The 27,823-nt window shown below is 41.0% G+C and overlaps 1 protein-coding gene across 27 annotated transcripts in view; it reads right to left on the bottom strand.

Moving 5' to 3' along the window:
• Window positions 1–27,823, bottom strand: part of LOC125897346 (uncharacterized) — a 177,269-nt gene that overhangs the window by 47,062 nt on the left and 102,384 nt on the right. For 8 of the 27 annotated variants that reach the window (XM_049590601.1, XM_049590602.1, XM_049590600.1 and 5 more), the window contains 14 exons: window positions 6,583–6,651; window positions 6,392–6,466; window positions 6,217–6,273; window positions 6,027–6,092; window positions 5,829–5,897; window positions 5,637–5,705; window positions 4,400–4,447; window positions 4,204–4,272; window positions 3,928–3,996; window positions 3,712–3,780; window positions 3,513–3,581; window positions 3,300–3,368; window positions 3,101–3,169; window positions 2,885–2,953 (listed from right to left, as the gene is read on the bottom strand). In XM_049590601.1, the coding sequence (XP_049446558.1) occupies window positions 2,885–2,953; window positions 3,101–3,169; window positions 3,300–3,368; window positions 3,513–3,581; window positions 3,712–3,780; window positions 3,928–3,996; window positions 4,204–4,272; window positions 4,400–4,447; window positions 5,637–5,705; window positions 5,829–5,897; window positions 6,027–6,092; window positions 6,217–6,273; window positions 6,392–6,466; window positions 6,583–6,651 (936 nt within the window). The remainder of the gene's footprint in view (window positions 1–2,884; window positions 2,954–3,100; window positions 3,170–3,299; window positions 3,369–3,512; window positions 3,582–3,711; window positions 3,781–3,927; window positions 3,997–4,203; window positions 4,273–4,399; window positions 4,448–5,636; window positions 5,706–5,828; window positions 5,898–6,026; window positions 6,093–6,216; window positions 6,274–6,391; window positions 6,467–6,582; window positions 6,652–27,823) is intronic. The other 19 variants (XM_049590608.1, XM_049590621.1, XM_049590613.1 and 16 more) reach the window with 16 other exon arrangements.

Raw genomic sequence — 27,823 nt, 5'->3', positions numbered from 1 at the left:
CCTGGCCTTTAAAAGGGCAATGTTCAACATTCTAGACAGGGCCATTGTTGAGATGGAGACAATATTCTCTCAAAAGAATGTTGACTTAATGAAAGCCACATCCTCTCTCCTTCCTAAGACAGCCGCTTTCCTTGACCCCCACCTCCTGAAGCCACTTCAGGTGCTTGCACGCACAGAGCAAAGTAGCCTGAGCCTGCAAAATGAAATTGTGGTTACAAGACCAATGTTAATGGATAAACTGCCAACTGATGTGAACCTCTCTGAAGCTTGCAAATGCATTCAGCAGTACAAAGATGCATTTCCCATCCTGCACAGATTGTACGTCACTGCACTAATCATTGGTGTGTCTTCAGCTGCATGTGAAAGCTCTTTTTCAACATTAACCCGCATTCTCACTCCTCTCCGCAGAGCAATGCTGCATTCACGGAAGAGAGATTTAGTCATTTTGGCCCATGAGAAAGAAATTACAAGGAATCTTGACATGAACAGATTTGTGACAGAATTTGCCAAGAGCAGCCGCAGACTTGTCCTGTAGATGGTGTCTGGGATAACAAGGATATCCCAGAGGATAAGGATAACCTAACCTGTGCCTTATTACCTGCACATCTTATTGTGTTCTAAGTTAACCTTTGTTTGTCACCTGCATGTCCATACTGTTCATTTATGGATGTGTTCTAAGTTTTAACCTTTGTTTGTGCTGTTACCTCCTCTTTCACCTTAAAAAAAAAAAAAAAACAAAAAACATTGTCCATACTGTTCAGTTAAGGATGTGTTCTAAGTCAAATAAAATCAAATCAACTTTTATTTGTTTAGCCCAAATCACAACAACAGTTATCTCAATTAAGGAGAAAACAAAACATGTTTTAAGGTGCAGTAGCCCTACGCTGGATTTCGACCTACTTGAGCATTGTAGCACTTTTTTTTGCCCCCCCAGGTAAGACTAATGCCCACCCACACCTGGCATCCTGGTAACACCACTGCATCCAGTATTGCCTGTTGATGGATTTTACAATGCTGGGCACCTTCAACAGAGTTTCCAACTTGTTCAGAGAGCTAACCCTGCCATTCCTACCAAGAATTTATATTTGTGATACTTTGGTGGAAAGTTTAGGTTGAGGTGAATTACAGCCTGGAACGTGATTCAACATACAGTATATCCTTTGGATGGTTCCATATTAAAGACATTTATTGGAAGAAGTAAAGTTTTCTTTTCTTTTTTTCTTTTTTTTTTTAAATCCCATTCACTCATTAAGCCTTGATCTGAGTGAACACTGACACAGTCATTGACAAATGGAGCCCCCTGGACTTTTGTTGGCAGCTATAATTTATGGTCATGTATTATTTATGCATATTGTTTAGTTAAATTTATTTGGACTTATGTTTTTACTTGGGTGTCCTGACAGGCTGTGTTTACATTTTAAGAACTTTTGAGCTGGTTCATTGTTATTACATGGTTCTAAAACGCTCTTTTCATTCTTGCACAAGTTCCAAAATAAAGTAAATTGAATGAATATGTCATGCTGCTATCATGTATTTAACGTAAGTAGTAGGAAAACATTGCTTAAAAGTCTTTATTAAATTGGCATTAAGACCAACAATAAAATAACAGCAACTGGAAGGTCTTCATCAGGTTGTATGAAAGGAAAGAGTGTTCACTTATTATTGTGTCCTGCATTTATTGTAGCAACAGTAAACAAAAGAAAATGCTCTTTTAAGCTAAATGAACTGCAGTGCCCCTCCTTCCCTAATCCACCCTCTTCTCCTGCCGGCTTTTGAGCTGGTTACTGTGGCACCACCTATGTACAAATCATAGTCAAACACAGACCTCTTCCCTTAGTGCATTCTTGTTGTCAGTGTGTACAATTTTGACCTTTAAACAATTTAGGCCTAAACACACCGGCGGCGTCATTGACGCGAGTCAAGTGTCGCCCCCAACACACACAAAAAGCTTCGCGCTGCGGGCATCAAACGGATTTCTGTTGCACACTCCAGTCCGCTAGATGACGGTACTGGTTGCCAACCGCTTTTTCAAGGGGCAACGCTGGAAAAATAGGACAATAGCGTAAAGTGCCGCAGCGCGGCACGTCGACGCGCGTTGAGCCGCCGCCGGTGTGGGTTTGTAAATAGAAAATAATGGGGGCGGCTGTTTTGACACGCGTTGTATGGCGCCGGTGTGTTTTGGCCTTTAGGCTTCTCTTCCTGTTTACGTATGTGGCCCACCGCGTATTGGGGGTGGAGGTATATGGCATCTAAGTTGGCCATTGCTCCACTACGTTTTGCAGAAATTGTGTGATCCTGCTGACAGACAGACAGAGAGACACAGAGGTGAAAGCATTTCCTTCCACCCCTGCAGGAATGGCAGAGGTAAAAATGATGATAATGCAACACTTTTCTCACAATATGAGCCATTATTACATTATGAGCTGTTATTACATTATGAGCGGCGCCAGTAAGGCTCATAATGTAATAAGTTATTGCATTATTACATTATGCGCAAAGTCGTTATTACATTATGCGCTCAAGATTTTATTACATTATGGGCCATTATTACATTATGAGTTGCTAACATTATGAGTTGCTACATGTCTTCATCTCTGCTTGACAAAGGTATGAGGACCGAAACGTTGCTGTTAATAAAGTACTTTGCAAGTTAAAGGACATTGTGCGAGCACCTTTTTCTTCTTTTTGTCTGGTAAACAGAGATAAAATCTGATAAACAAAGATAAAATAAAAACAAATTCAATAAAATTCTAGAAAAGGAATGTACTGTATGAATTATTTTAAAGCATTGGCTTGTTACAGGTAAACTTTGATATAGATAAAATACAGACATATCTTAAGATAATTTGAAAAAGGCAAACAATATATGACTTTAAGCACTGACTTGTTATAATTGTTGGTGTCGTAGTAACTGTTGTTGTGTTCACAACCGTAGTAGCAACTGCAGTTGAGTCTGAAAATAAACATTAAAAAATAATAAATAATAATAATTCTGTGTGTTAAACTTAGATGTAAAAATCTGATGAACAAAAATGAAATACAGACACGTTTAAAACACATTTGAGAAAGACAAAAAATGTCTGATTTTTTATGCACTGACTTGTTATAATTGTTGGTGTTGTAGTAATTGCTGTTGTTTTCACAGCTGTGGTAGCAACTGTTGTTGAGTCTGAAAAGGAAAAAAAAAGTCGGTGTGTTAAACAGAGATAAAATCTGATAAATGGAGACAAAATAAAAACAAATTCTAAGAAAATCTGGAAAAGGAAAAGTAATGTGGGAATTATTTTTAAAGCACTGACTTGTTATAGTTGTTGGTGTCGTGGTAACTGTTGTTGTGTTTACAACAGTAGTAGCAACTGCAGTTGAGTCTAAAAATAAACATAAAAAAAATAATAATAATAATTCTGTGTGTTAAACTTAGATGTAAAAATCTGATGCACAAAAATGAAATACAGACACGTTTAAAACACATTTGAGAAAGACAAAAAATGTCTGATTTTTTATGCACTGACTTGTTATAATTGTTGGTGTTGTAGTAATTGCTGTTGTTTTCACAGCTGTGGTAGCAACTGTTGTTGAGTCTGAAAAGGAAAAAAAAAGTCGGTGTGTTAAACAGAGATAAAATCTGATAAATGGAGACAAAATAAAAACAAATTCTAAGAAAATCTGGAAAAGGAAAAGTAATGTGGGAATTATTTTTAAAGCACTGACTTGTTATAGTTGTTGGTGTCGTGGTAACTGTTGTTGTGTTTACAACAGTAGTAGCAACTGCAGTTGAGTCTAAAAATAAACATAAAAAAAATAATAATAATAATTCTGTGTGTTAAACTTAGATGTAAAAATCTGATGCACAAAAATGAAATACAGGCATGTTTAAAAAAAACATTTGAGAAAGACAAATAATGCCTGATTTTTTTATGCACTGACTTGTTATAATTGTTGGTGTTGTAGTAATTGCTGTTGTGTTCACAGCTGTAGCATCAGCTGTTGTTGAGTCTGAAAAGGAAAAAAAAAAGTGTGTGTTAAACATATAAAATCTGACAAAGATAAAATAAAAACAAATTCAAAAAAAATCTCGAAAAGGAGTGTACTGTATGAATTCTTTTAAAGCACTGGCTTGTTAGAGGTAAGCTTTGATAGGATACAGACACATCTTAAGATAATTTGAAAAAGGTAAACAATATATGACTTTTAAGCACTGACTTGTTATAATTGTCGGTGTTGTAGTAACTGCTGTTGTGTTCACAGCTGTGGTAGCAACTGTTGTTGAGTCTGAAAAGGAAAAAAAAGTCTGTGTTTAACAGAGATAAAATCTGATAAATGGAGACAAAATAAAAACAAATTCTATGAAAATCTGGAAAAGGAAAAGTAATGTAAGAATTATTTTTAAAGCACTGACTTATTATTGTTGTTGTGTTCACAACTGTAGTAACAACTGCAGTTGAGTCTGAAAATAAACAGTAAAAAAAAAAATTCTGTGTGTTGAACTTATTAGGCCCTGTGTCCACATAGCGCCTTTTTCTGAGCACCAGAAGAAGGCCAGCATCTTTTTTCAATTGTTCCCATTGAGGAGAGAGCGTCTGCGGCCGCATGCGGCCGCCTAGGGATAAGGCGCTGCGCCCAGTGTCTTTTTTCCGGGCGCTCGTCCTTTTTTGTGCGGCCGCTCCGAGCGTTTTGAGTTGAAAATCTCTGAACTTTTCAGAGAGGCGCTGGTGTCGTCACCGGCGCTTTTTCCAGGCAACCAATCACATCGCAGAACTCGTCACCCTGGTAACCAGAAAAAAAATGGAGGAGAAGCTGGTGCTGGCCGTGTCCGTTTATCCTCCGGAGTTGTATGACATGACATTACCATAACAGAGACAATATATATATATATATATATATATGTGTGTGTGTGTGTGTGTGTGTGTGTGTGTCACATATGATCTGTATATATTTTGATACATACAGGTAGGCTATATACGCTTGGAGGGGCACTGTAATCCCCAGTGTAAAGCACCACGGACAGCGACAATGCATCTATCGCTGTAGCTCAGAGGCTCTGATGCCTGAGTCAGAGCATGTAAGCGGAGTTGGAGCTGGAGCTGCCTCAACCATAGGTTACTGGTAGGAAGAAAAATGGATGCTGACAAAACTGTCACTGTCAACTGCCTCCAAGCGCCGCAACGATCTGCCAGACTGCCAATACTATAACTTCATTGTTTATGCTGCCCGTGTGCTTAGAAGCACACAATGAATGCATTTTTGAGTAATTTCCGAGAAGTTATGATATAATTAAAAAAAAAAGTATTACAGACTATAGAATAGGTTCCACAACCTCTCCAGTGTTTCATGTAAATTAATTAACACTATTTGTCGGCTTTTTGTGAGCGGTTTTTTTGGGGGGCGCACAGACGCTTCATCCCAGCGCTCCGCAGCGCCCTTCCAGCGCCTTTCTGCCAGAAAAAGGCGCTATGTGGACACAGATGTGAAAATCTGATGAACAAAAATGAAATAAGCTACAGACACATTACAAAAACATTTGAGAAAGACAAATAATGCCTGATTTTTTTATGCTCTGACTTGTTATACTTGTTATAATTGTTGGTGTTGTAGTAATTGAAAAGTAATGTGGGAATTATTTTTAAAGCACTGACTTGTTATAATTGTTGGTGTCATGGTAACTGTTGTTGTGTCCACAACTGTTGTAGCAACTGCAGTTGAGTCTGAAAATAAACATTAAAAAAAAAATTCTGTGTTAAACTTAGATGTAAAAATCTGACCAACAAAAATGAAACACAGACTTATACTGTATATACTTATACTGCATGATTTTTCAAAGCACTGACTTGTTATAATTGTTGGTGTCATAGTAACTGCTGTTGTATTCACAGCTGTGGTGGAAACTGTTGTGAAGTCTGAAAAGGAAAAAAAAACATAACTGTGGGTTAAACTGAGGGGTATAATCTGATAAAGATAAAATACAGACAACTTTTTAGAAAATTTGGAGAAGTTAAAGTAGTGTATGATTATTTTCAAGCACTGACTTGTTGTAATTGTTGGTGTTGTAACTGCTGTTGTGTTCACAGCTGTGGTAGTGACTGTTGTTGGGTCTGGAAAAAAAAAACATTTCTGCAGGTTAAATTTATATGTAAAAATCTGATAAACAAATATAAAACAAATTTTAGGAATATTTGGAAAAGGCAAATAATGTATGAATTATTTTCAAGCATTGACTTGTTATAATTGTTGGTGTTGTGGTAACTGCTGTTGTGGTAGCAACTGTTGTTGAGTCTGAGAGAAAAAACAATTCTGTGTATTAAACACTGGGGTGAAATCTGACAAAGATAAAATATAAGTTTTAATAAATTTGGGGAAAAGAGAAGTTGTGTATGATTTTTTAAGCACTGACTTGTTACAGCTGTTGTTGTTGTTATTGTTGTAACTGCTGTTGTGTTCACAGCTGTTGTAGAGACTGTTGTTGAGCCTGAAAAGAACAAAATCATAATTGTGTGTGTGTTAAACTGAGGAGTAAAATACAGACAAAATGAAAGACAATTTGGAAAACAGAAACTACTCTATTAATTATTTTAAAGCACTGACTAGTTAGACTTGCTGTTGGTGTATTAGCTGTTGCGGTGTTCATATCTGTTGTCACAACAGATGTTGAATCTAGAAAGAAATAATTAATAAAGGAAAATCCTTTAAGTTAAGATACAAATGCTGAAAAACTTTAAACACAATTTAACTCCTTACGGAACTCTACTCCATCTTCTGAAAACCTACTGGTAACCACATTCGATGGCAACAATGTGAGTGTTGTCGTGTTTAAATGAGTTGTAGCAATAGGTGTTGAATCTGAAAAGAACATTTTATAAATGTGCACATTGCTGTTGAAGAAAACCTGCAAAGACCATTTTAAAGTCATGTACAGCTGAAAATAAAAAATAAAATTACTCAAACTCAGATTAATCACTCTATTTGACATAGCCTTAACTGCCTGGATATAAAAAGGAAGGCCATTGTTACAATTCATTATATAACTGTGATTACTGTGATGTTCTAATCTGTTGTAGCAATAGTAGCTGTTCAGTCATTTCAGATGTGTTATCTTTAAGTTATATTTTGTATATATATATATATATATATATATATATATATACATATTGCTAATTTTAACCAGGTTACTGCATCCATGCTGAAGACTGTGGTTTTCTCATACTTCAGCTAAAGGTAAGCATGAGGAGATCATGGTGAATGTTGTACTTACTGTTGGCACTGCAAGATTCAGGGCCTCTTTAAAGATTAAAGATGGTGAACATATTGATTGATTGGGGACCGCGTTTCACAAAAGCAAAACCATATCAAAACATCTATTTACAAACTCTCACACAAGTCGAGCAGTATACTCAAAATGTCATTTAAACACAACACTTAAACCTTATGATTTAAAAAGTTAACTGAAAATGAAACTTATATATTCTCTCTCATAAAAGCCACACTCTGACACTATGGTTTTTGTTATTTGTGTGTGTGTGTGTGTGTGTGTGTGTGTGTGTGTGTGTGTGTGCGTGTGTGTGTGTGTGTGTCTGTGTGTCTGTGTCTGTGTGTCTGTGTTAGTGTGAAAAGGCATGTGTTTGTGAGGTACTGAGCACAAGACTGGATAAATGAGACCTGGATTATACTACTCAGGTTGTGTGAGTGTTTGGAAATGGATGCTTTGATACAGTTTTGCATTTTTTTAAAGCTGGCCACAGTCAATTAATAAATCAATATATTTGCCAATTTCTTTGGAGTCATGTGAGTAAAACAAAGTTCTTTACAAATACACAGTAACACAACTATACTAATTGATTTACAAATGACAACAAGTACAGGACTTTGACTAATGTTCAAATCCTTGTGAAACCAAAAGTCAATTTTAAGTTTTTTTGTCGTATTAGTCACTTGTTAGTCATAAGTCACAGGAGTTGTTAGTTTGTCGTTCGTCATTTGTTAGTCATGTGAGTTGTTAGTGAGTTGCTGGACTAGTTGTTAGTTACATGAGTCATTAGCCACTTGTTAGTAAGTTGTAAGTCACGGAAGTCTTTAGCCAATTGACCTTTTGCAAAGCCCCGCCCCTTTATGATGGCCCAACAAGCTGTTGGAGTAAGCATGGAGCTCACGCTGTAACTAACTGTGCTCCCTGAATAAATGCTACCAAATTTTTGAAAAATGAAATAGTGATTCCAGAGAGAAGCAGACAGAGGGGTGTACAAAATGTGCTTGAAGGATGTATCCAGAGTGTCAAACTAACTCAGTGGCAAAAACAGATTAAAAAGACAAAGATAGTTAGAAGCTAAAGCCTAACTATTGGCTACAGATCATTGGTGATTGCGACATAAGACAATGAATATAAAGGGAAACTTTGCTGATATTGAACCAGCTGTGTGGCATCACAGTGTGTGCAGATAAACAGTGTTTGGCTTTGGCTTTGGCTTTGGCCCCCTGCCACTCCCAGCAGACCTCCGCTGCCAGATGGGCAGGGATCTCCAGGGGATGTCAAACAACTTCCACCTACGCACAATGTGATGACACAACGGTGGTTGAATGTCAACAATGTCTGCTTCTCTTCATTGGTTCCTGTGCAGCAGAGTAGGTATTTTTTTACAGTGTTATAATCATCAAAGTGGACCTATTATGCTTATTTTCAGGGTCATGGTAATATTGGGGTCTAGTGGAATAGATTTATGTGCTTTAATGTTAAAAAAAACTCATTATTTGTCTTATACTGCCCATTGCTGCAGCACCTCCGTCTGAAATGCTGTGTTTCGGCTTAAGTCCCACCTCCCACGCAGCCCAGTCTGCTCTGATTGGTCAGCTTGCTCAGCCTGTTGTGACTGGTGCAACACTTAGAGTGTGTATCGGAAATGTCACGCCCCTGACCTTATCTAATTACACTTCTGGGGGCTACCTCAAACAACATCGCTGTGGCCAAGCTAACGATGGCAGCAGTTTGCCCTCATCAATTTGAGTGAAGAAACACAAGCCGATAGACTCCGTAACACATTTGCAACAAATACTGGAGCAGGACATTTCACAGTGGTAACTTTTTGTTTTGTAGTTGTCTTATATTTCAGCTGTAACATGATAACTGTAACTTATCTGACATTATGTGAACAACTGTATGTTTGTCCTCTGATGAATGAAGTTGAAAACGTCTGCTGCAAAGTACAAAAGGTTTCTAATAATATAGTCAATTACTACATAACGTGGAAACACCATCTGCAGCACTCACTTGTTATATGCAGTGGTGTAAAGCATAACTCTTTTTTTATCTAAGCAGGCTTAACTCAGATCAGACTAATGTAGCTTGTGCTAGGTAATGACACCAAAGTTATTATAAATTCTGCTACTAACACGTCTCCGTTTAAACCACACAAGTTTTAACCCATGAATTCATCAATTTAACCACAGCAGATTGAGATGACAGATTTCTGTATTATACAAAAACAAATGAATAAAAACAACAGGTACATTCAGATGTCTTAGCTGTCATGTTTACTGGAACCATTCTAAAATGTAGCTGCATTTTATAATCATCTTTACCTTATGACTGTAATCTGTGCAATGTACCAATGTGTCACAATTTCTCAACATCATTTATATAAAATCAAAATTTCATCGTAAAACGCATGTTGCTTCCTGGATCAGTATTTGTTCTGTGCAGTGATGTGTCTCCTGAGTCTTTATTTGCTTACTTATAAAACAGTATGCCTTGCGTCTCTTTTGCTTATTAGGTTTTGGGGTGATGAACCAGGTTCCAGTTTATTCTACATGCTTGATACACCATCCAGGCCTGGAGCCTGACTGTTTGAAGCCATACACCCTGCAGAACATCCAAAGCATTTACAGGTATGACTATAGAACTGAAGAAGAATATGTTTTTATGACATGTAATGAGATACAACCGTGTAAACTCAATTCTGAACACTAAGGTTCCATTATACCAAAAAACCCACTAATAAAGAAATGACAAATAAGTATTTTGTAAAAAGTACTTTATTTTTAGCAAATGTAAAAAATAAAAACTACAAAAAACTTAATAAATAATATACAATAGATAGATAGATACATAAATATGAACACAGCAGCATTTTATCTACAACACTACTAGTTTCCAATTCTTTCCATTTAGACGTCCATCCTGTCCTTTGTTGTACTCCAGATATGCCAGGAGTTTCCTGATCTGGGTGGTTACTGCACTGGTCTCGTGCTGCCCTTTGGCTGAAGCTAAAGATGTGTAAGGCAACCACTTCCTCTTTTGAGGAAGGTCATTTACAGTCTGTAAAATATTGAATTTAAATATTGATTTCCTTGTGTTTTTAAATTAAGTACTTCCTGAATCCACCTTTCAAGTGTTGCCACAACTATTTCATATCTTTTATCTGATGTTATTATGTTGGTAATGAATAGAGTTGGGTAAGGGTTACTTTAAAAGTAATCAAAGTACTTTACTGCATTACTTTTTTTAAAAAAAGTAACCAGTTACTTTACTGCGTTACTCCCTGAGTAAAGTAACTCAAATACTTTTAAAGTACTTCCAACGTTACTCCCTGAGAAAAGTAACTCAAGCACTTTTAAAGTACTTTTGAGAGTATTCTACATTTCCTATTGGGCAATGTACCACAGGGCCCTTAGCCTACATTTTCTGTCTCCAAAATTAAAGTTATGGGCCACTTGCCCTTCACTGAGATCCAGTTCTCCCATCACAGCCATCACTTTGACCAGTAGAAACACACAACGATCTGCTGCCATAGACAACTGTATGACAACAACACCCCAGCGTTTTTAATATTTCCTCTAGGGATGTTACCACACAGAGTAAAAGGGGAAAATGACGGTGTGAAACAGTAGAGGCACTTTGTCAACCGGGTGAGTTACTGTCACACGCATCGAGCTAGCAAACAACGTTACATCCTCACAGTCGGATATAAAGTAATAACATTAACAAATAGTGGCTTTTACTCACCACAACTGCAGAGGCTACCAGCTTCATTTGAAACAGACTACATTATAGACAGTCCGTTACTGATTAATCACTCCATTGTCTTTATAAAGTTAACATATGGCATCATCATTTCAAACTCAACACTTCCTGAATTTCTTTCAAATTAAAAGCCCCTTATAACCTCGGGTAGAGAATCCCTCCATTTTCTAAATAGGCTTTTATTCTGAAACATTTGTATGAACTTGTTGTGGCAGATACAGTAGCTTGAATGTTTACATACGGTGCTTCAAATGTAGCTCCTGCCATCTGCTGACGCTTTCAGGTGACTACAACAACATTTCGGCTGAAACATGAACAGACACAGTGACTCAGATGATAGTAAAAGTAATAAAAATAGGACAAGAATAACCTAATGACATCACACACGTTGTGAAAGACGACCGGGTTTAATTGGTGAGTACCACCAATTAAACTACCATGTAGTGTGTCACGTCTGTCGGCCAAGTCACGGCACGATATTATGACTCCACAATCGTGTAATGTGACATAGTGACTTTCAGAACGGTTAGAAAAGTCGTATAGTGTGTACCAGGCATAATGCAAGTGCTGAGTCTGACCTGTCTGTCAGCGAGTCCTCCTCCACCTTTTTTTTAGACTCCACCGTAGACAACAGCAGCATTTCTTCTCCCCGTAGCAAGCCACAAGCTTCGTGGTTTCTTTCGGACTGATAGGTTTAACGTTATCTCTGTTATTAGAACCAAAAGACAGTTGTTGCTGTTTCGGAGCTGAAGGACCAGCGTTCTAAAAGTAACAGAAGTAACTGATGGCTTGTTTGAAAATGTACTCAAGTATTCTATTACTCAAACAGCAAACTAACGCGTTAGGTTACTCGTTACTGCAAAAAGTAATCAAAGTACTCTAACGCATTACTTTGTAACCCGTTATAACCAACTCTGGTAATGAAAATGAAATATTTACAAATTACTGCATGTAGGGTGTGTTTTTACAGCCTTTGGTACACTAAAAGAATACATTTTTGCTCAGATTTCTCTGTAATAACCGACTCACCAGGGTTACAGGTTGAGTCATGAGGGTCTGCTAGCTCTGTTTAAGTTTCTCCCTTTTCTCATCCAACAGCTGAAAGTCTAAATGAAAGAAAACGTGTGTGTGTGTGTGTGTGTGTGTGTGTATTTTTTTTACTTTTTCCTGTTCTAACATCATAACAAAGTCAAAGGCGTGTGATGATGTGATGCAGAAATATATATCCTGAAGCAAAACAGCATATTTCAGTACTGTAAAATATTTCCAGGTACTATATCTCAAACACAAAAACACATGCTCCTGCATGGCTGTGCTGATCAGAACCATATTCTAAGATGCCACAGACTGTGTACCCACTGAGATGGTTTGTGTAGGGTCCATTTGGCATTCTATATGCTGGAATCTGGCTGTAGTGGCTATAGTATTGGGCACCAGGGCCCTGCTGATGTACTCCAAAAGACAAAGTCCTGCTCCCTCTCTGTGGATGTGATTCACTGTGTACAGGTAACATTAACGCAGGTAGAGAGAGGAGGGGCTGTTTGTGTCAGCCAACAGCTAAGTTTAAAAGTATCTGCCCAATTCTAAGATAAGTGTCAGACTAAGTTAGTCTACATACAGACAGCTGTCATTTGAGCTTATTAGTAACCATTCGCTATTAGCTGAACTAGCGTGCTGTCCTTGTCACTGTCACTGTCTCCATGTTTACATGTATTGATAAAGTATTGGCTTCTTACTTGCTAAGGTTTAATTTCACCTACAGTAACGAGTGTAGCTGCCGTCAACTCAAGTTTTTTTTTTTTTTTTATTGTCTTCACTTTGTTTCCACTGCGGCCAACTTGCTGCGCATACAGATTGTGGGGCGGCACCGTCTGCCCTTATATATAGAGGTGTGGTTACACCTGTTTCTCTCTTTCCTCCGCTTCCTTCCTGCCAGTCATTTTTTGCTCATGTGCATGGGCGTAGCAGATGCGGGGTATGCGTGGGACATGTGCCCCGCACTTCCCGTATCTGTGCCCTCCGACCCCGCATTTTTTACATGCGGTTACCACCATTCAATTTGTTTTTAACATGTGGCAATGTGTTTTTCCGAGCCGTCTTTAAATGCACCATGAGTAGACGGCGCCAGGCACATACTCATACTGTCGTGTTGTGATCAGAATCAATCGCACAGATGAGAAGTGTGCTACTGGGCAGTGCTGCTATGTGTTAACTATTTTTCAGCAAACCAGCCAGCAAGAAGCAAAAAACCTTGCACAGTTTCTTCCAAACAAACCGTGTAAGTTGAGTAATGCTGTTGCATGTAGATAATGTTAGCTAAATGATGACTAATTAATAGAGGCCAATATATCAAGTGAAGCTAGTTAACAAGAATACTAATGTTATTGTTACCTATGTTAAATCACTTGCTAGCTAGCTTCATGCTAGGAATAAACCCACTCCTCCTTAATTTCTGCGCAGAACTTCTGCTCACTATTGCTTTGCACATATTTTTTTAATCTTTATTGCTACAATAGAAAGAGCAGGGTCAGGGAGGAGACAGTGGACCAGAGGCCAGCAATGATGATCATGCAGGGTCTTCACAGGTGAGAAGAAATTATAACTGGCAGAGAAAAATATCTAGAGCATAAAAGTGACTCTGCGATCAATTTCCACAGCTATGTTACCACTGCTATGGTAGGTACAGACATGTGTGTGTGTCCACCATCTCTCTGTTGCTGACCCAGCCTTTTTAATTTTTGATCATCTGGAGGGAGAAGCGAGGGAGGAGATCAAGTATCGCTCTGCCGCCGAGCGAGGAGACCCAGCTAAGGCTCTCGCCATCTTACAGGAGCTTTATGGCTGTGCTCAGCCATATTTAACTTTACAGCAGGCTTTCTTTTCTCTGCACCAACTTGAAGGGGAGACACTGCATGAGTTTTCCTTAGCTCTTATGGCTTTAATGGCACAGGTCAAGCAGTGTGCGCCTGACGGGATGCCAAATACTGATGTTCCCCTTCGGGATCAATTCATTGAGCATGTTCTTGATTGTTCTCTCCGGTCGGAGCTCAAGCAATTTGTTCGCCACCAGCCAACTGCCATCCTGTTGGAGTGAGGCTATTAGATGGGAGAGGGAAGGTCTTCCAGGGGGTGTTAGGGGGTGTAATGCTTCTCTGCCATCAACTTACGGCCTGCAGTATGGAGTGCAGGTCCGTGTCCAGCCTACCCCTAATGTCACTTCACATGGGCCAGATTTTAGTGAACTGCTGGATGTTTTGAAGCCCCAGCAGATAACCACCAGACCCAGACGGGAGCCTCCCTGCAGGCTCCCCGCTCCCAAGATAGACTTTCTCGCAATGGCCCTTTAATCTGCAGAAGGCGTCAGCAGCCTGGCCATTTTGCTCAAGAATGTGATGGTGAGCACGCTCCCCCTAGATACCATGCTAATTTGGTGGCTGGCTCAAACTCCAAAAATACTGGGCTCGCTCATTCTTCCCACACATCTGAAAACTGAAGCCCACAGCTGAGCCACAGTTCAGCTGGGGAGCCTATAGGCTCACAGAAAGGTTCAGTGGCTGAATTAATTGCTCCTTGTCCAAATATTGATGCCTCTGTTGGAGGGGTCCCTGTGGCATGCTTAGTGGACACTGGTTTCATGGTGTCCACAATTACTGAAAGTTTCTTTCTGGAGCCGATTGCACCTTGGAGCCATGATAGCCTTCATTCTTGTCACTGGCTATAGCTGCGAGCGACTAATGGCCTAGAGATTCCATACATCAGCTATCTGAAGCTTGATGTGGAACTCTTCGGTAAGGTTATGCCCCACTGTGGAATCCTTGTTCTTAAGGATCCCCCTGACATTGTGTCTTCTGTCCCTGGGATGCTAGGGATGAATGTGCTTCATCCATGCCACCAAGAACTCTTGTGCATATGGCCTCTCTCTTTTCAATTCACCTTTTGTTTCATAGGCGCCTGATCCAGTCATTGCAGCCTCACAGAGGTGACACCAGTAGACCATTCAAGTTCTAGGGGGCCCAACTGGCACTGTGAGGGTCCGGGGCAAGCAAGCTGTGCGCATACCTGGTGGAGTGATGAAGTTGGTCACTAGCACCTGTCCTCAGCAGTTTTCTGGTCAAAGTTTTCTGAATCAGGTCTACCAGCTGGGTGGCTAACCTCTCCTTGCCCTGTATAGGTTATCCGGGGTACAGTGTATGTACCGGTGGTCAACGCTGGGACAACAGAGATTCTCCTTTACCCACGGACTGGTCTTGGCATCCTTGCCCAGGTTGTCAGCCTGCCTGCTGGTGTGACTGAGGTGGAGCCCACTTTGGCGACTATTTCCTCTCAAACAGCTGCCCCCTCTGTGCCAAGTAGGATAGAGTCCCTTGATTTGTCCACATTGACTGAGCAGGAGCAGACAGGCATACAGTCTCTGCGGCACAGGTATGATGATAGTGACTTGGGCTGCAAGTCACTAGGCTGACAACCTTATCTAGCATGATATGCCTCTGCTTGATGATGTTCCAGTCAGGCAGAGGTATCAACGCATCCCTTCATCGGAGTACGGGGGGGTGAAGGCTCATATCAATCAGCTTCTTGAGTCTCAGGTCATTAGGGAGAGCAGTAGTCCCTACGCATCTCTCATCATCTTGGTCCGGAAGAAGGATGGGAGTCTGCGCATGCACGTGGACTACCGCCCCCTAAACAGCAAGACCAGGAAGGACGCATTCCCCCTGCCTTGCATTGAGGAGACTCTGGATGCACTGTCGGGGGCCTGCTGGTTCTCCACGGTCAATCTGGCCAGTGGCTACAATCAGGTCCCTGTGTCAGAGCAGGACCGGGCCACAACTGCCTTCTGTACACCGTTTGGCCTTTTTGAGCTTAACAGCATGCCTTTTGGCTTGTGTAGCACCCCAAGCACCTTCTAGCAGCTCATGCAGAGGATGTTCGGCAATCAGTAGAGTCAGTCCTTGCTGCTCTTTCTTGACAACATTGTCGTCTACCCCTCCTCTGTTGAGCAACATCTCCAGTGGCTGGAAATGGTGCTTGGTCAGTTCCAGAAGGAGGGCCTCAAGGCAAAACTCAAGAAGTGCACTTTTTTCAGCAGGAGGTTGGCTCGCCATTTCAAGCCAGGTAGTGGCCACAGACCCCAAGAAGACTGAGGCTGTGGCTAACTGGCGTTGCCCCAGTCATGTGTCTGAGCGGTGTTCCTTTCTGAGCTTCCCAAGCTGGCAGGTACCCTGCATCGGCTGGTGGGTGAGCTGGCAGGCACAAAGTCAAAGAAGGGGTCAGGTCAGGCTCTGGATGCTGCATGGACACCTCAGTGTGGAGAGAGCTTTGAGGCTTTGAGATCAAAGTTCATTACAGCCCCAGTGCTGACCTAGGCTGACTTTTTGCGCCCTTTTATGGCAATGCCAGCCACAGTGGCCTTGGGGCTTTCCTCTCACAGGAGACGGACAATGGTGTTAGACCGGTGGCCTACGCCAGCAGAGGTCTTTGGCCCACTGAGCACAATATGTCCAACTGAATGATGCCCCGTTTAGAGTGGCAGCAAGTCTAAGTAGCTCCTGTTTTTTAAGTCATTTTTGAGTGTCTCCAGCAAGATCCACTCCTAGATCCTTTGGCGTCGGCCACCCAGTCTGTGGTCTCAGCTCTTTCCTCTCACTGTGCTGCTGATCTTCATTCCTTGCAGGAGGCTGATTCCCTCCTTAAGGATGTACTTGTGTTTAGGCAGCGGAAGGCTCCGCCTACCTAAGTGTAGAGGCAACAGCTTTCCAAGTCGGCAAAAGCACTTTTTCGACAATGGGACTGTCTGGTGGAAAGACACAGTGTTCTGTCCAGATGGGGGAGACGAATCTCTCCAGTTCATTTTGGCTGTGGCATCAAGCATCAAGAACATGGCCACCAGGGAATAGAATGGACCACCCAGTTGGTCCAGCATCATTGCTATTGGCCAGGAATGTCTCTGGACAAGGGCCAAATAGCTTTATGGGTCACTTGCTCGCCTCCCAACCTAATGAGATTTTGACCATTGATTTCACGTTGGGTACAAGAACGTCCTGATCATGATTGACGTGTTGAGTAAATTCACCGTAGCTGTCCCTACTCGGGATCAACGGGCCTCCACTGTGGCCCAGGTCTTGATCTCTGAGTGGCTTTACAAGTTTGGCATTCCAAGTCGCCTTCACTCGGACCAAGGAAGGAGCTTTGAGAGATTGCTGATTCACCAGCTCTGCCTTTTGTAAGGTGTTGCAAAAAGTCCAGTATCACTCTGTACCACCCTGTGGGTAATGATCAATGCAAGCAGTTTAACCGAACTCTTCATAAGCTCCTTCGTACCCTTCCAGTTTTCCAGAAAGGGGATTGGGCCGTCTGTTTGCCACAGGTGCTTTTCTGTTACAACACAACTCCTCACTAAAGCACAGGCGAGTCTCCTTTCTACCTCATGTTCGGACAGGAACCTCGGCTTCCGGTTGACTTTTTCTTGGGGTGTGTCCAGGATCCAGTACCAGGCCAGGTACAGGACTGGGTGGCTGAACACCAGGCCAGACTCCAAGTTGCTTTTGAGGGTGCTCGTGAGAGGATGTTGGCTGCTGCCGGCCGACGGAAAGAGTGGCATGATCAGCAGGTCCGGGAGTCACCTCTTCCAGTGGGCGAGCTGGTGTACTTGAAGGCCCACAGTGTTAGAGGGCGCCAGAAAATCCAAGATCTCTGGCCTGATGGTCTATCAGGTTGTGAGGGCCCCTGCCGGCGAAGGAGCGGTTTACACTGTTGTTCCTGTGAACAACCTACACAAGGTCCAGAATATGCAGGACATGATGAAGGCTTAAGTCCAGCCTGAAGCTGCCGACCACCCACCAAGGGCGCCTTCTCCAACTGCCATGGTAGCACTAGATGGTGAGTCATCCAGTGACAGTGAAGTGTGGTTCATGGTCCCTGGAACATCTTGTCAGCCACCTGTAGCTACCCAAGGTGCCTCGTGTCCTACAGACTGTTTTGGTCTCTCTTTAGGACAGTCTCACTCTGGCAACATCCCCAGTACATGAGAGTGCCTCACCACCAAAACATGGCTGCAGTGAAGCAGGCGTGAGCATTTGTTGATGCCTCAGTCTGCATTTGAAACTAATCTAGTTTGGCCTCTGTAACTTATACTCAAGTCTTGATTACCCCAGATTGTTACCTTGATAAGACAGTGCCTACGGAATTTTTCTTATCTCACAAGGTAACAGTGGAAGTCTACTTTCATTGTTCAATATCCTGATCATGGATCAAATACCAACTCTCAATCAGGCCCTTGTGGACGCCATCCAGCAACTTAAGTTGGAGCTGCTGTCCCACTTTGATGCAACAATGGACAATATAGAAAGGAGCCTGAACACTATAAATGCGAAGCTGTCCACCCTGGGTGACCATGTATCGGAGCTTGAACTTGTTGCCGAACAGGCTGAGGGCCGTGACGTCGCAGGCTTCATGAGACAGCTGCTCCCCTCTCTTCTCAGCAAAGAGAATTTCACATCTCCGCTGATTCTGGATAAAGTCCATCGCACTCCAACATTTCGCCACCAGGATACCAAAGCCGGCTCGAGGCCAGTCCTTGTCAAACTCCTTAACTTCCAGGACAAGGTGAAGATCCTGCGTCTGGCCCGGGAGAAGAAGGAGCTGGTGTTCAACAGTGTGCGAGTCCACATCTTTCCCGACTTCAGCACCGCACTGCTGTAGAGACGTCAGGAGTTTGATCCGTTCAAGAAAAAACTTCGGGACCGAGATCTAAAATATTCTTTGCTCTTTCCGGCCAGGCTTAGAATATTTACTGATGGCAAATCCACTACGTTCAACTGTCCGGATGATGCCGACACCTTCCTCCGGGACATCCCAATGAAATCTCCATAGCTCCTTCGGTAACTAACTTTTGCTCTTTTTTTCCTCCATTCTCGCTCTCCTATTTTCACTCAAGAACTGTTTATCTTCTTTCGGCTGCTATCCTATCCTGCGCCATGTAGTATGCCTTTGAGTTTTGGGGATTTAAGGCTTAAAATAAACTGTCGTTTTGAAAATTTCACTGTGAGGCTGGAAGAGTGCCGTATAACTTTCTCTTTGCCGTATTTCTCTATTGCCTGCTGTAAAACTAGTCACTTAACTACAGTGATCCGATGTAAAGACATGTTGTGAACAACTGATGTCTTTGTATTATTTTTATTTATTTATTTATGCTCTTCACTTATTATTTATTTATTTTTCTTGATGGTCGCTCTTTCATGTGTAGTCTCATTCCCCATCGGACTTATGTAGGCTATGACTTTGTTTATGGAATAAATGAGCAAGGCTCGTGTTAGTTGTATTCCTGCCCAATTTAGGTTATTTTTGTTTCATCAGTAGGCTTGCCCCTGTAAGCTTGCAGACCGAGCTTTGTTTGAGCTCCGTTTTTCTTTGAGCTCCGCTCTGCCCTTGCTCTTATCTATGTCTTATCTGCGTCTGTGCGTGTCTGCCTGTGTGGATATGTGTGTGTGCGTGCGTGCGTGTGTGTTGCTCTCACCCAGGATGCCTTCCCTACCCTCATCCTCTACCCCCTCTTCTGTATCAGACTTCGTATGCCAGTGCATATTTCTCTTCATTCACTTATTCATTATGACAAAAGGTCTTTATGTAATTCATGTGAACATCAGGAGCATATTCCATAAAATTGATTCCTTAAAGGGAAATTTCAGTTTATTTCAACCTGTCTCCTAAATTTGTTTCAAGTGACTAGTGACATAAAAATAATAGTTAGCATGTTAGCCGTTAGCCTACAGTAGATACAGCTGCATAGTAGCGTCAGACCTGTTAAAACGTAAGTGAACAGGCAACCTTCAAGTGCAAAGTTAGTCCTCTAAACAAGCTTTTTTTCCACAAAGACCGCCTCATGTCAGAGAACATATAGAAAACGACATGTAAACGTGTTGTCTTACCTTACCGGTGTGGTGCCATGTTCGTTTACCATTTAGCTCTGCTTTCCAAAGCGCGGCCAAAATATATCTCGCGAGCTCTAGATAAAGCCCAGCTGGATACTACTCCAGGTGGAGATGTCTCGTCCTCAGTCACATCCAGACCTTGAAAATAAGGCTGCAACCGGTCCCATTCCTTGCAACAGAGGCATTCCTCTTCTGTGGGCACTGGGGCACAGCATTCACAGGTACACCACCAATCTCCAGAGCTATGCAGCCTTGCAGCAGCCATTCCTCCTCTCTCGTCCTCTACCTGTTGCACCTCTCTCTCTCTCCTCCTCCCCCGTTCTTCAATTTCACGAAGCTCTTCATCATTGTATTCTGGCTCAAATAAATAAGGGCGGCCATCAAACTCTGCAAAATCGAATTCCTCCTCCACAAAGTCGAAGTCAGGTAAAAAGTCAGCCATTATTCTATAAATCTTTCATAAAATAAATGAATGAACTTATGGTATGAGGTCGCTGCTTGTTCTCGTGATATTTCGGCCGTGCTTTGGAAAGCAGGGCGAAATGGTAAACAAACATGGCACCACACCAGTAAGGTAAGACAACACGTTTACATGTCATTTTCTATATGTTCTCTGACATTTATCCTAACAATATGAGGTGGTCTTTGTGGAAAAAAAGCTTGTTTAGTAGACTAACTTTGCACTTGAAGGTTGCCCGTTCACTTACATTTTAACAGGTCTGACGCTACTATGCGCCCCGGCTGTATCTACTGTAGGCTAACGGCTAATATGCTAACTATTATTTTTATGTCTAGTCACCTGAAACAAATTTAGGCCGATAGGAGACAGGTTGAAATAAACCAATTTTCCCTTTAAAGGCCTGGGTGACTTATAACGTACCTAGTGTAATCACAGTCTCAGAAACACATTTGAATAATACTATTGCCGATAATGCCATCGAAATTGAAAATTATGTCTTGTACAGAGCAGACAGGGGTTCTAGAGGAGGAGGAGGAGTGGCAACATATGTCTCATCAAACCTATGCTCTGAGCTTGTCACACCAAATGTGAAGCCTTTGCACTTTGAATGCCTTCTCATTAAAATTACTTTTCATGAAAATAAAAAAATAATTTTAGGAAATATTTACAGACCTTCAGATGCTCCTGTTGAATCTACACAAAGCATTTTGTCTACCATTAACTCCATAGATCACTTAAATGAATGCATCATTCTGTGTGACTTTAATAAGAATTGGCTCGAACGTTCATCTTTTAAGGATCAGAACCTTATTAATAGTGCTAATCAGGGCAGGAATTTCACGAGGGCCACGAGGGCCATGGTGCCCTCCTCATTTGGCCCAGTGCCCTTGAAAACGGATGGACTATAACAACAGTTTGACACCAGTCTATCATCGGCCAACCAGGAGACTTCATCAAACGCCCGGGCAGGGATCGGTACCGAGACCCCGTATTAAACAACCCAAGGCAATTTTAATCAACACCGTAATAATAGTAAGCGCCGCCATTATCGGCGTTACTTTTTAAAGTTTCGGTTTCATCATCAGCCTCATCTGCAGCCTCTCTCCTGCTCTCTGCATGTCATCCCTTACATGTCACCTCTGCCAGCCAAACCAATACTTTATCAATACATGTGATCAGCACGTAGAATTTTTCCATTTGCTCTGTCCGCAGTCTCTCTTTCACCGCTCTTATGATTTATAATCGCGGTCGACACAAGCACATCGCGCCCGCGGTGCTAACAGCAAAGTGTTAAAGACAAACTAAATGAAAGCTGTCTGTATGTAGACTAACACTTTATCTGAAGATGTACCTGAGGCAGCCGACCTGCAAACAGTGAGTGTCCTCAGTAGAGGCGGGACAGAGAGCAGGATGAATGATACTGAGGTTTGTCTTCATGCCGGATAATGTGCCTTTCTTCACTCAGTATTGTGATGTCATATATAATATGTATGCAAAAAAAAAAAAAAAAAAAGTGGATCAGTTGCTCGCTGCTAAAAATGTGGCCAGTCGACATTATCTGGTTTTGAAATGCAGCCCAGTTGAAACAGTAGCCTAATTGAATAGCCCTGCTGTAGTTTGTTTGTTTGTTAACTATCTAACAACACATCAAAAATAATTGTAAGCCAGTCTTGTTCAGTGAATCATTTTATCATGTACACTCAAAAAATATTTAGGCCTAATATTTAAAATTGTTTGCTTATGAATACATAAACCTGGTTGTTCTATATTTAAAACACACTGGGTTTATTAGTGCTATTAAATAAATCACATTATTACTTAATATACTCATTATTATTGCTTGAGCTTGTTTTATTTATTCATTTCACAGATAGTTATACATCGTTAGTCCTTAAATTCATTATGGACGTGGACTTAAAATCATTGTTTTATTTCATGGCCTTGCTGCCCTGGCTTTTGGCCTTTGTGCCCTCAAAAAATTGACAACACGAAAGGCCAAGTGGCCTTGCCCCTAAAATGACGAAATTCCAGGCCTGGTGCTAATTTCACTCAACTTATAAATGAGCCTACCAGAGTTGACCCCTTTCATCTGACTAGGTCACTTCTAGACTGGATTCTAGTCACCCATCCCGATCGTATCCAAAAATCTGGGGAACTGTCCAATTGTTTCAGTGATCACTCCATTATTTTTTGTGTCTGGAAGATCAAATTGCCTCGCATTCCTCCAAAATACATCAGAGTAAGGCAGTTTAAAAATTTGAACACCGAGCTTCTCATTCAGGATTTGAACAACATTAATTGGAACAGGCTTCAGCTAATTCCATCTATTGAAGATGCCTGGAATTTCTTTTATACCAAGCTGATTAACGTTATTGACCGGCATGCCCCTTGCATAACCATTAAGGTTAAAGGGAGGCATTTACCATGGATAAGGCTTGGTCAAAGTATCATATCAAAAAAGATCCTGCTGATTGGATTATATACAAACAATTAAGAAATATATGCACAACCAAAATAAGAAATGCCAAATCAAATTATTATAGGGACTGTCTGAATAATAATTTCAACAACCCAAAACAATTCTGGAATAGAATTAATAGTCTATTTAATAAAGCTAACTCAAACACAAATCATATCAGAGTTCATAATAACTTAACTAATGATCCCTCGACAATTGCTGATGCCTTGCCCAGCACTTTTCTTCTGTCTGTAGCTCCCAATTTTCGGATCTTCCCTACTCTGATGTTTCCCTTGTTAATCCTAAATGCAGCAGATCCTTTCCCTTCCAAAGGATTCGTCCTGTTGATGTGAAAAAGGTGATCTGTGAATTAACTTCAGGTAACGCTGTTGGCCTAGATGGTCTAGAGCTTAGGTTTATAAAGATTGCAGCTCATGTTTTATCATATCCCCTTGCCATGTTATTCAATTTATCTTTATCTACATGTGAATTCCCACCGAGCTAGAAGTGTTCCAGAATCATCCCACTGCATAAAGGTGGTGATTCTCATGACGTCAACAATTACAGACCCATCTCTATTATTAATAGTACAGTTAAGATATTTGAAAAGCTTATCTTCAACCAACTATCACAGTACCTCAATGACTTTCATATATTATCTCCATTTCAATCCCGATTTAGATCTAACTTTGCCATAACCACTGCAATGACACTTTCTCTTCCTTTGATAACAGCATATTAACAACAGTTCAAACTCTGCAGCCTCTGCTCCAGCTCTGCTCAGAGCAAGTTCTTTTCGGGGTGCAGCTCAGTGGCCAGCAAGCAGGCACTATGTCCATTGCTAATTTGTTACATTGTTAGGAAATAACTTTGCGGAAGTAAAGGCGAAAAATTCAAACGAGCTGTTTCAGGCAGGTAAGGAGCTGTGTGTCTGTGGGGACACAGACATCCCTTTAGCCTGGACTTATCATCATTGTATCATTAATACACGTGCCCCAGGCACAACATATAGCTCAAAATCCACAAAACCAGCCTGAAAATGAAGGAAATTTGAAACACTGCATGAGAGTCAATGAAGCACAGCTATGTTGTTGTAGGACCCTGTTCTGAGCCGGCCTGCTGCTACGTTAAGATTGGCCACTTTGCATCTGGGGGTGGGATTTAGCAAAGAGTCAGTTGTTAGCATATATTTGCAATAATACCTAGATACTAGATGCCAAGATGGCACCCGCCTGCGACTTCCCACTTATTAGTCATTTAGCTTTTTTAAAAAAAAATGTATATCTGATTTATTTCTAGCATTTTCACACACATATGTATGGCATGTATATTGTTGTATGGAGAAGTTGACTTTTTTTCCCTTTTTCTTAGTACAACAAGAATGGCGTAAGAAAAATTTGGAGTACATTTCAGTGGATCATCAGAGGTACTGCAGACAGAGGTCAATGTCCACATATATTCAAGCCTCTTTATGGTTCTCTGTTTAAAAAAAAAAGGAGAAAACCGGCAAGAAAAAAATAAAAATTAAAAAAAAGGAGGGGAATGACCAGAAGAGGTTCCTCTCCTAAATCTGTCAAGACTCAGACAACAAGATCACAAAAAGCTCTGTTAGCATCGTTCAGATTGCACCAATTAATGCACACTGTGTGTGAAAACACTTCCTCTTCAAATAACGAGTAATAAAATTAAACAGAAAAAAACAGCCCCAGCCCCCCCCCCCCCCAAAAAAGTCATAATAATAAAAATATACATTCAATTAGAAATTCATGGTATTCTCACTGTGAGCAAAACTCGGTTTAGCAGTGTGAATAGCAGAATGAAGAGTGAGTGGGGCAGGTCCAGAACATGTGGGTAAGATGACATTTGTCGCAGTTTGGGTCAGAGCCAGGAAATATTCGAGCAAGTTTGCTTTTGGACCAGTGGGCTCTATGGACTACTTTACATTGTATTACTCCATGACGGGCACAGATAGAAGATGAATGAACACGTTTCAGGATACACTGCCATGTATACGTCTCCATCGCCATATTGAGTTCTTCAGACCACGTAGTTTGTAGCTTATCAGAGGCTGAAGTTTGGTACAGTAAGAGAGTGTTATATAGTTTTGAAATGGTACCATTCTGATGAGGGTTAATTTTAAAAACAGTATCGACCAGATTAGAAGAAGGAATTGTGGGGAACCCAGAGAAATGTGTACGAGCAAAGTCACAGATTTGAAGGTATTTGAAAAAGTGAATTCTTGTTAAATTAAATACATGAGCTAACTGATCATAAGATGCAAATGTTCCATCAATATAAAATGCTTAAACAAGGTGATCCCATGTTCTGCCAGTGCTTTGAAAGCCGTGTCGGTAACAGAAGTAAGGAACATAGGATTGGAATGTATCGGGGATAAAAGAGGTATTGACTGAATACTAAAATGGTGTTTGAATTGAGTCCAGAGCTTAAGACAGTTTTTAACCACAATATTATTGGAGTGCTTTAGTGGTGGACTTGACAGAGGAAGACACAAGAGAGATGTTAAAGAGGAGCTACATGAGGCTTCTTCAATCTGTACCCAAGGTGGAGGTTGGTTATTAATGGAGTGCCAGTGTAAAATAGTACGAATATTTGCAGCCCAGTAGTAAAACAAAAAGTTTGGTAGTGCTAGTCCACCCAATTCTTTGGATTTTTGTAGAATATCTTTCCGGATTCTAGGATTTTTTTTATTCCATATGAACCGAGAGATAGAGCTATCTAGTGAACGAAAAAATTGTTTTGGAATAAAAACGGGTATACATTGAAAAAGATGGAGAAGTTTAGGGAGCACGTTCATTTTAACACAGTTTATTCTCCCAGCCAGAGATAAAGGCAAGAGAGACCAGTGATGAAAATCTTGAGTCAATCGGGTGAGCAGAGGGGTGTAATTACATTTAAACAATTCTGTATGGTATTTAGTTACCCAAATGCCTAAATATTTAAAATTTTCGAGATTAATTTTAAACGGCAACATCAAGAGGGGGTAGATTGTAGCTGCAGTATTAATGGGCATAAGTTCTCTTTTCTGATAGTTTAACTTATAGCCTGAAATTTGCCCAAACTCCTTCAGCAAGGCTGTCAATCGTTGCAGATACATCTGAGTTAACATTGGTGGAAATAAAAAAAATCAATGCAGTTTTTGATGGTTTTAATAAAATCAGGGTTTGTAAGTAGTAGCAAATTGAATCGCCAAGGAGATCGTGACGGGGACCTGCCAGTGAGGGAGATGTCAGCTGTAACTTTCGCATGGTCTGATATTACAATGGGACTGTAAGAACATGATGTGACAGATGGAAGTAATTTATTATCGATAAGAAAGAAATCAATTTGAGAAAAGGTACCTTGAACAGGAGAAAAAAAAGAGAACTGCTTACTGCTTGAATTAAAAAAACGCCAGACATCTGAAATCGCATATTGTTCCATAAACAGTTGAATGATTTTAGATGATTTCGACTGAGTAAGTGGCTTGTTAGATGACCGATGAAGTACAGGCAACAGTTAAAATCGCCTCCGAGAATAAGCTGAGAGGAGTTCAGATCAGGGATGGAGAAAAGAAAGTTTGGACTGTACACATTAGCTAAAATCAAATTAGTACGTGAGATCTTCCCTGTAATAATAATAATATGACCATTAGGGTCAGATATGACTTTAGACACAGAAAGTGGGACTGATTTATGGATAAGAATTGCAGTCCCCCGGGCCTTACTTGAGAATGAAGAGTGATACAGCTGGCCTACCCATCCTCTGCGGCACTTAAGGTGATCTGATGGCTTGAGGTGGGTTTCCTGCAAAAAAGCGATTTTAGTGTTTAAATGTTTTAAATGGCTAATCACCCTATTGCATTTTATAGGTGAATTCAGACCCTTAACGTTCCAACTAGTAAATCTTAGAGCACCACTTGGTGCTGTTAATGTATTAGAGCTCGAAATGAGTTAATATACTGAAATTTGGGTGGGTGATGAGCTTGAACACCTCTTTCCCCCATGACTGGCACCCGCTGTCTGTTAGCTAGCAGCACACCTAGAGAAACTAAAGCACCTAGTGTTGGGAATAGAATGATTTTATGCATTTTACTATCAGTTGTGTTTCACTATATAAGTTTTAGATGTGTGAACAATGAGAATACTAAGATGATTTCAGCTGATCTGAATGTGTTTGCTTTGCAGAAGCGGAGAAGTACAGGAGAGGAAGAGACATGAAATCTGAGGAGCACATACCGCAATGCTTAGATAATTAGTTTCATATATGGTAAAAATAATAGAAAGTGATGTACAGATAGTAAGGTACAGCACGTGTAGGGAGTTGTGTTGTTCTCTTGTCTTTCAAAACAGGAACCACGCCCCCACTGTCAGCGGGAAGGAGTCAGATTAACACGAGGCAGGGGCGTGGTGTGGTGAAGGAGGAAGTGGAACTGCCAATGAGAAGAGGACAACGCCTTGCGTGCACAATGACACTCTGTTACGCTCAAATATACTGGGTCAGGGAAAGGACAGGAGGTCAGACTTCGTGAACTGACACACCTTTGTTGTTCGTCAGGGACTTGAAGTTGAGACCCAGAGCTCTGTAATTTTATTCCTTTACTGCTTAATAAACTACATTAACTGAGACCGAATATCTTCTCCTATTGCTTCATTAAAGAACATGCAGGACTGAGCTCACACATAGCACATTGGAGAGTAGGATGAGCCCCAAGTCCATCAATTGGTGACCCGACGTGATTTGAAGCCGGAGAAGTGACGGGATAAAAGACATTCAACAGCGGAGGACAGCAGTATTGTGACAACACCTGCCGCGCCTAAAAGAAGGTAAGCAGACGCCTGTTTTATCAAAGTTCTGCAATTGGAAACACTAAAACTTGTGTTGTCATTGTACTAAAGTCTCCTAGTCTGAAATGTAAAGGAATAAAGTTAGAACAAAACACAAAAGTGAAAGCCCCGGGGCAGGGTGAAAGG

The sequence above is a fragment of the Epinephelus fuscoguttatus genome, linkage group LG11, assembly GCF_011397635.1.
Source record: "Epinephelus fuscoguttatus linkage group LG11, E.fuscoguttatus.final_Chr_v1".
In the NCBI taxonomy this organism is placed as follows: domain Eukaryota; kingdom Metazoa; phylum Chordata; class Actinopteri; order Perciformes; family Serranidae; genus Epinephelus; species Epinephelus fuscoguttatus.
This window is presented reverse-complemented; position numbering and strand designations above follow the sequence as displayed.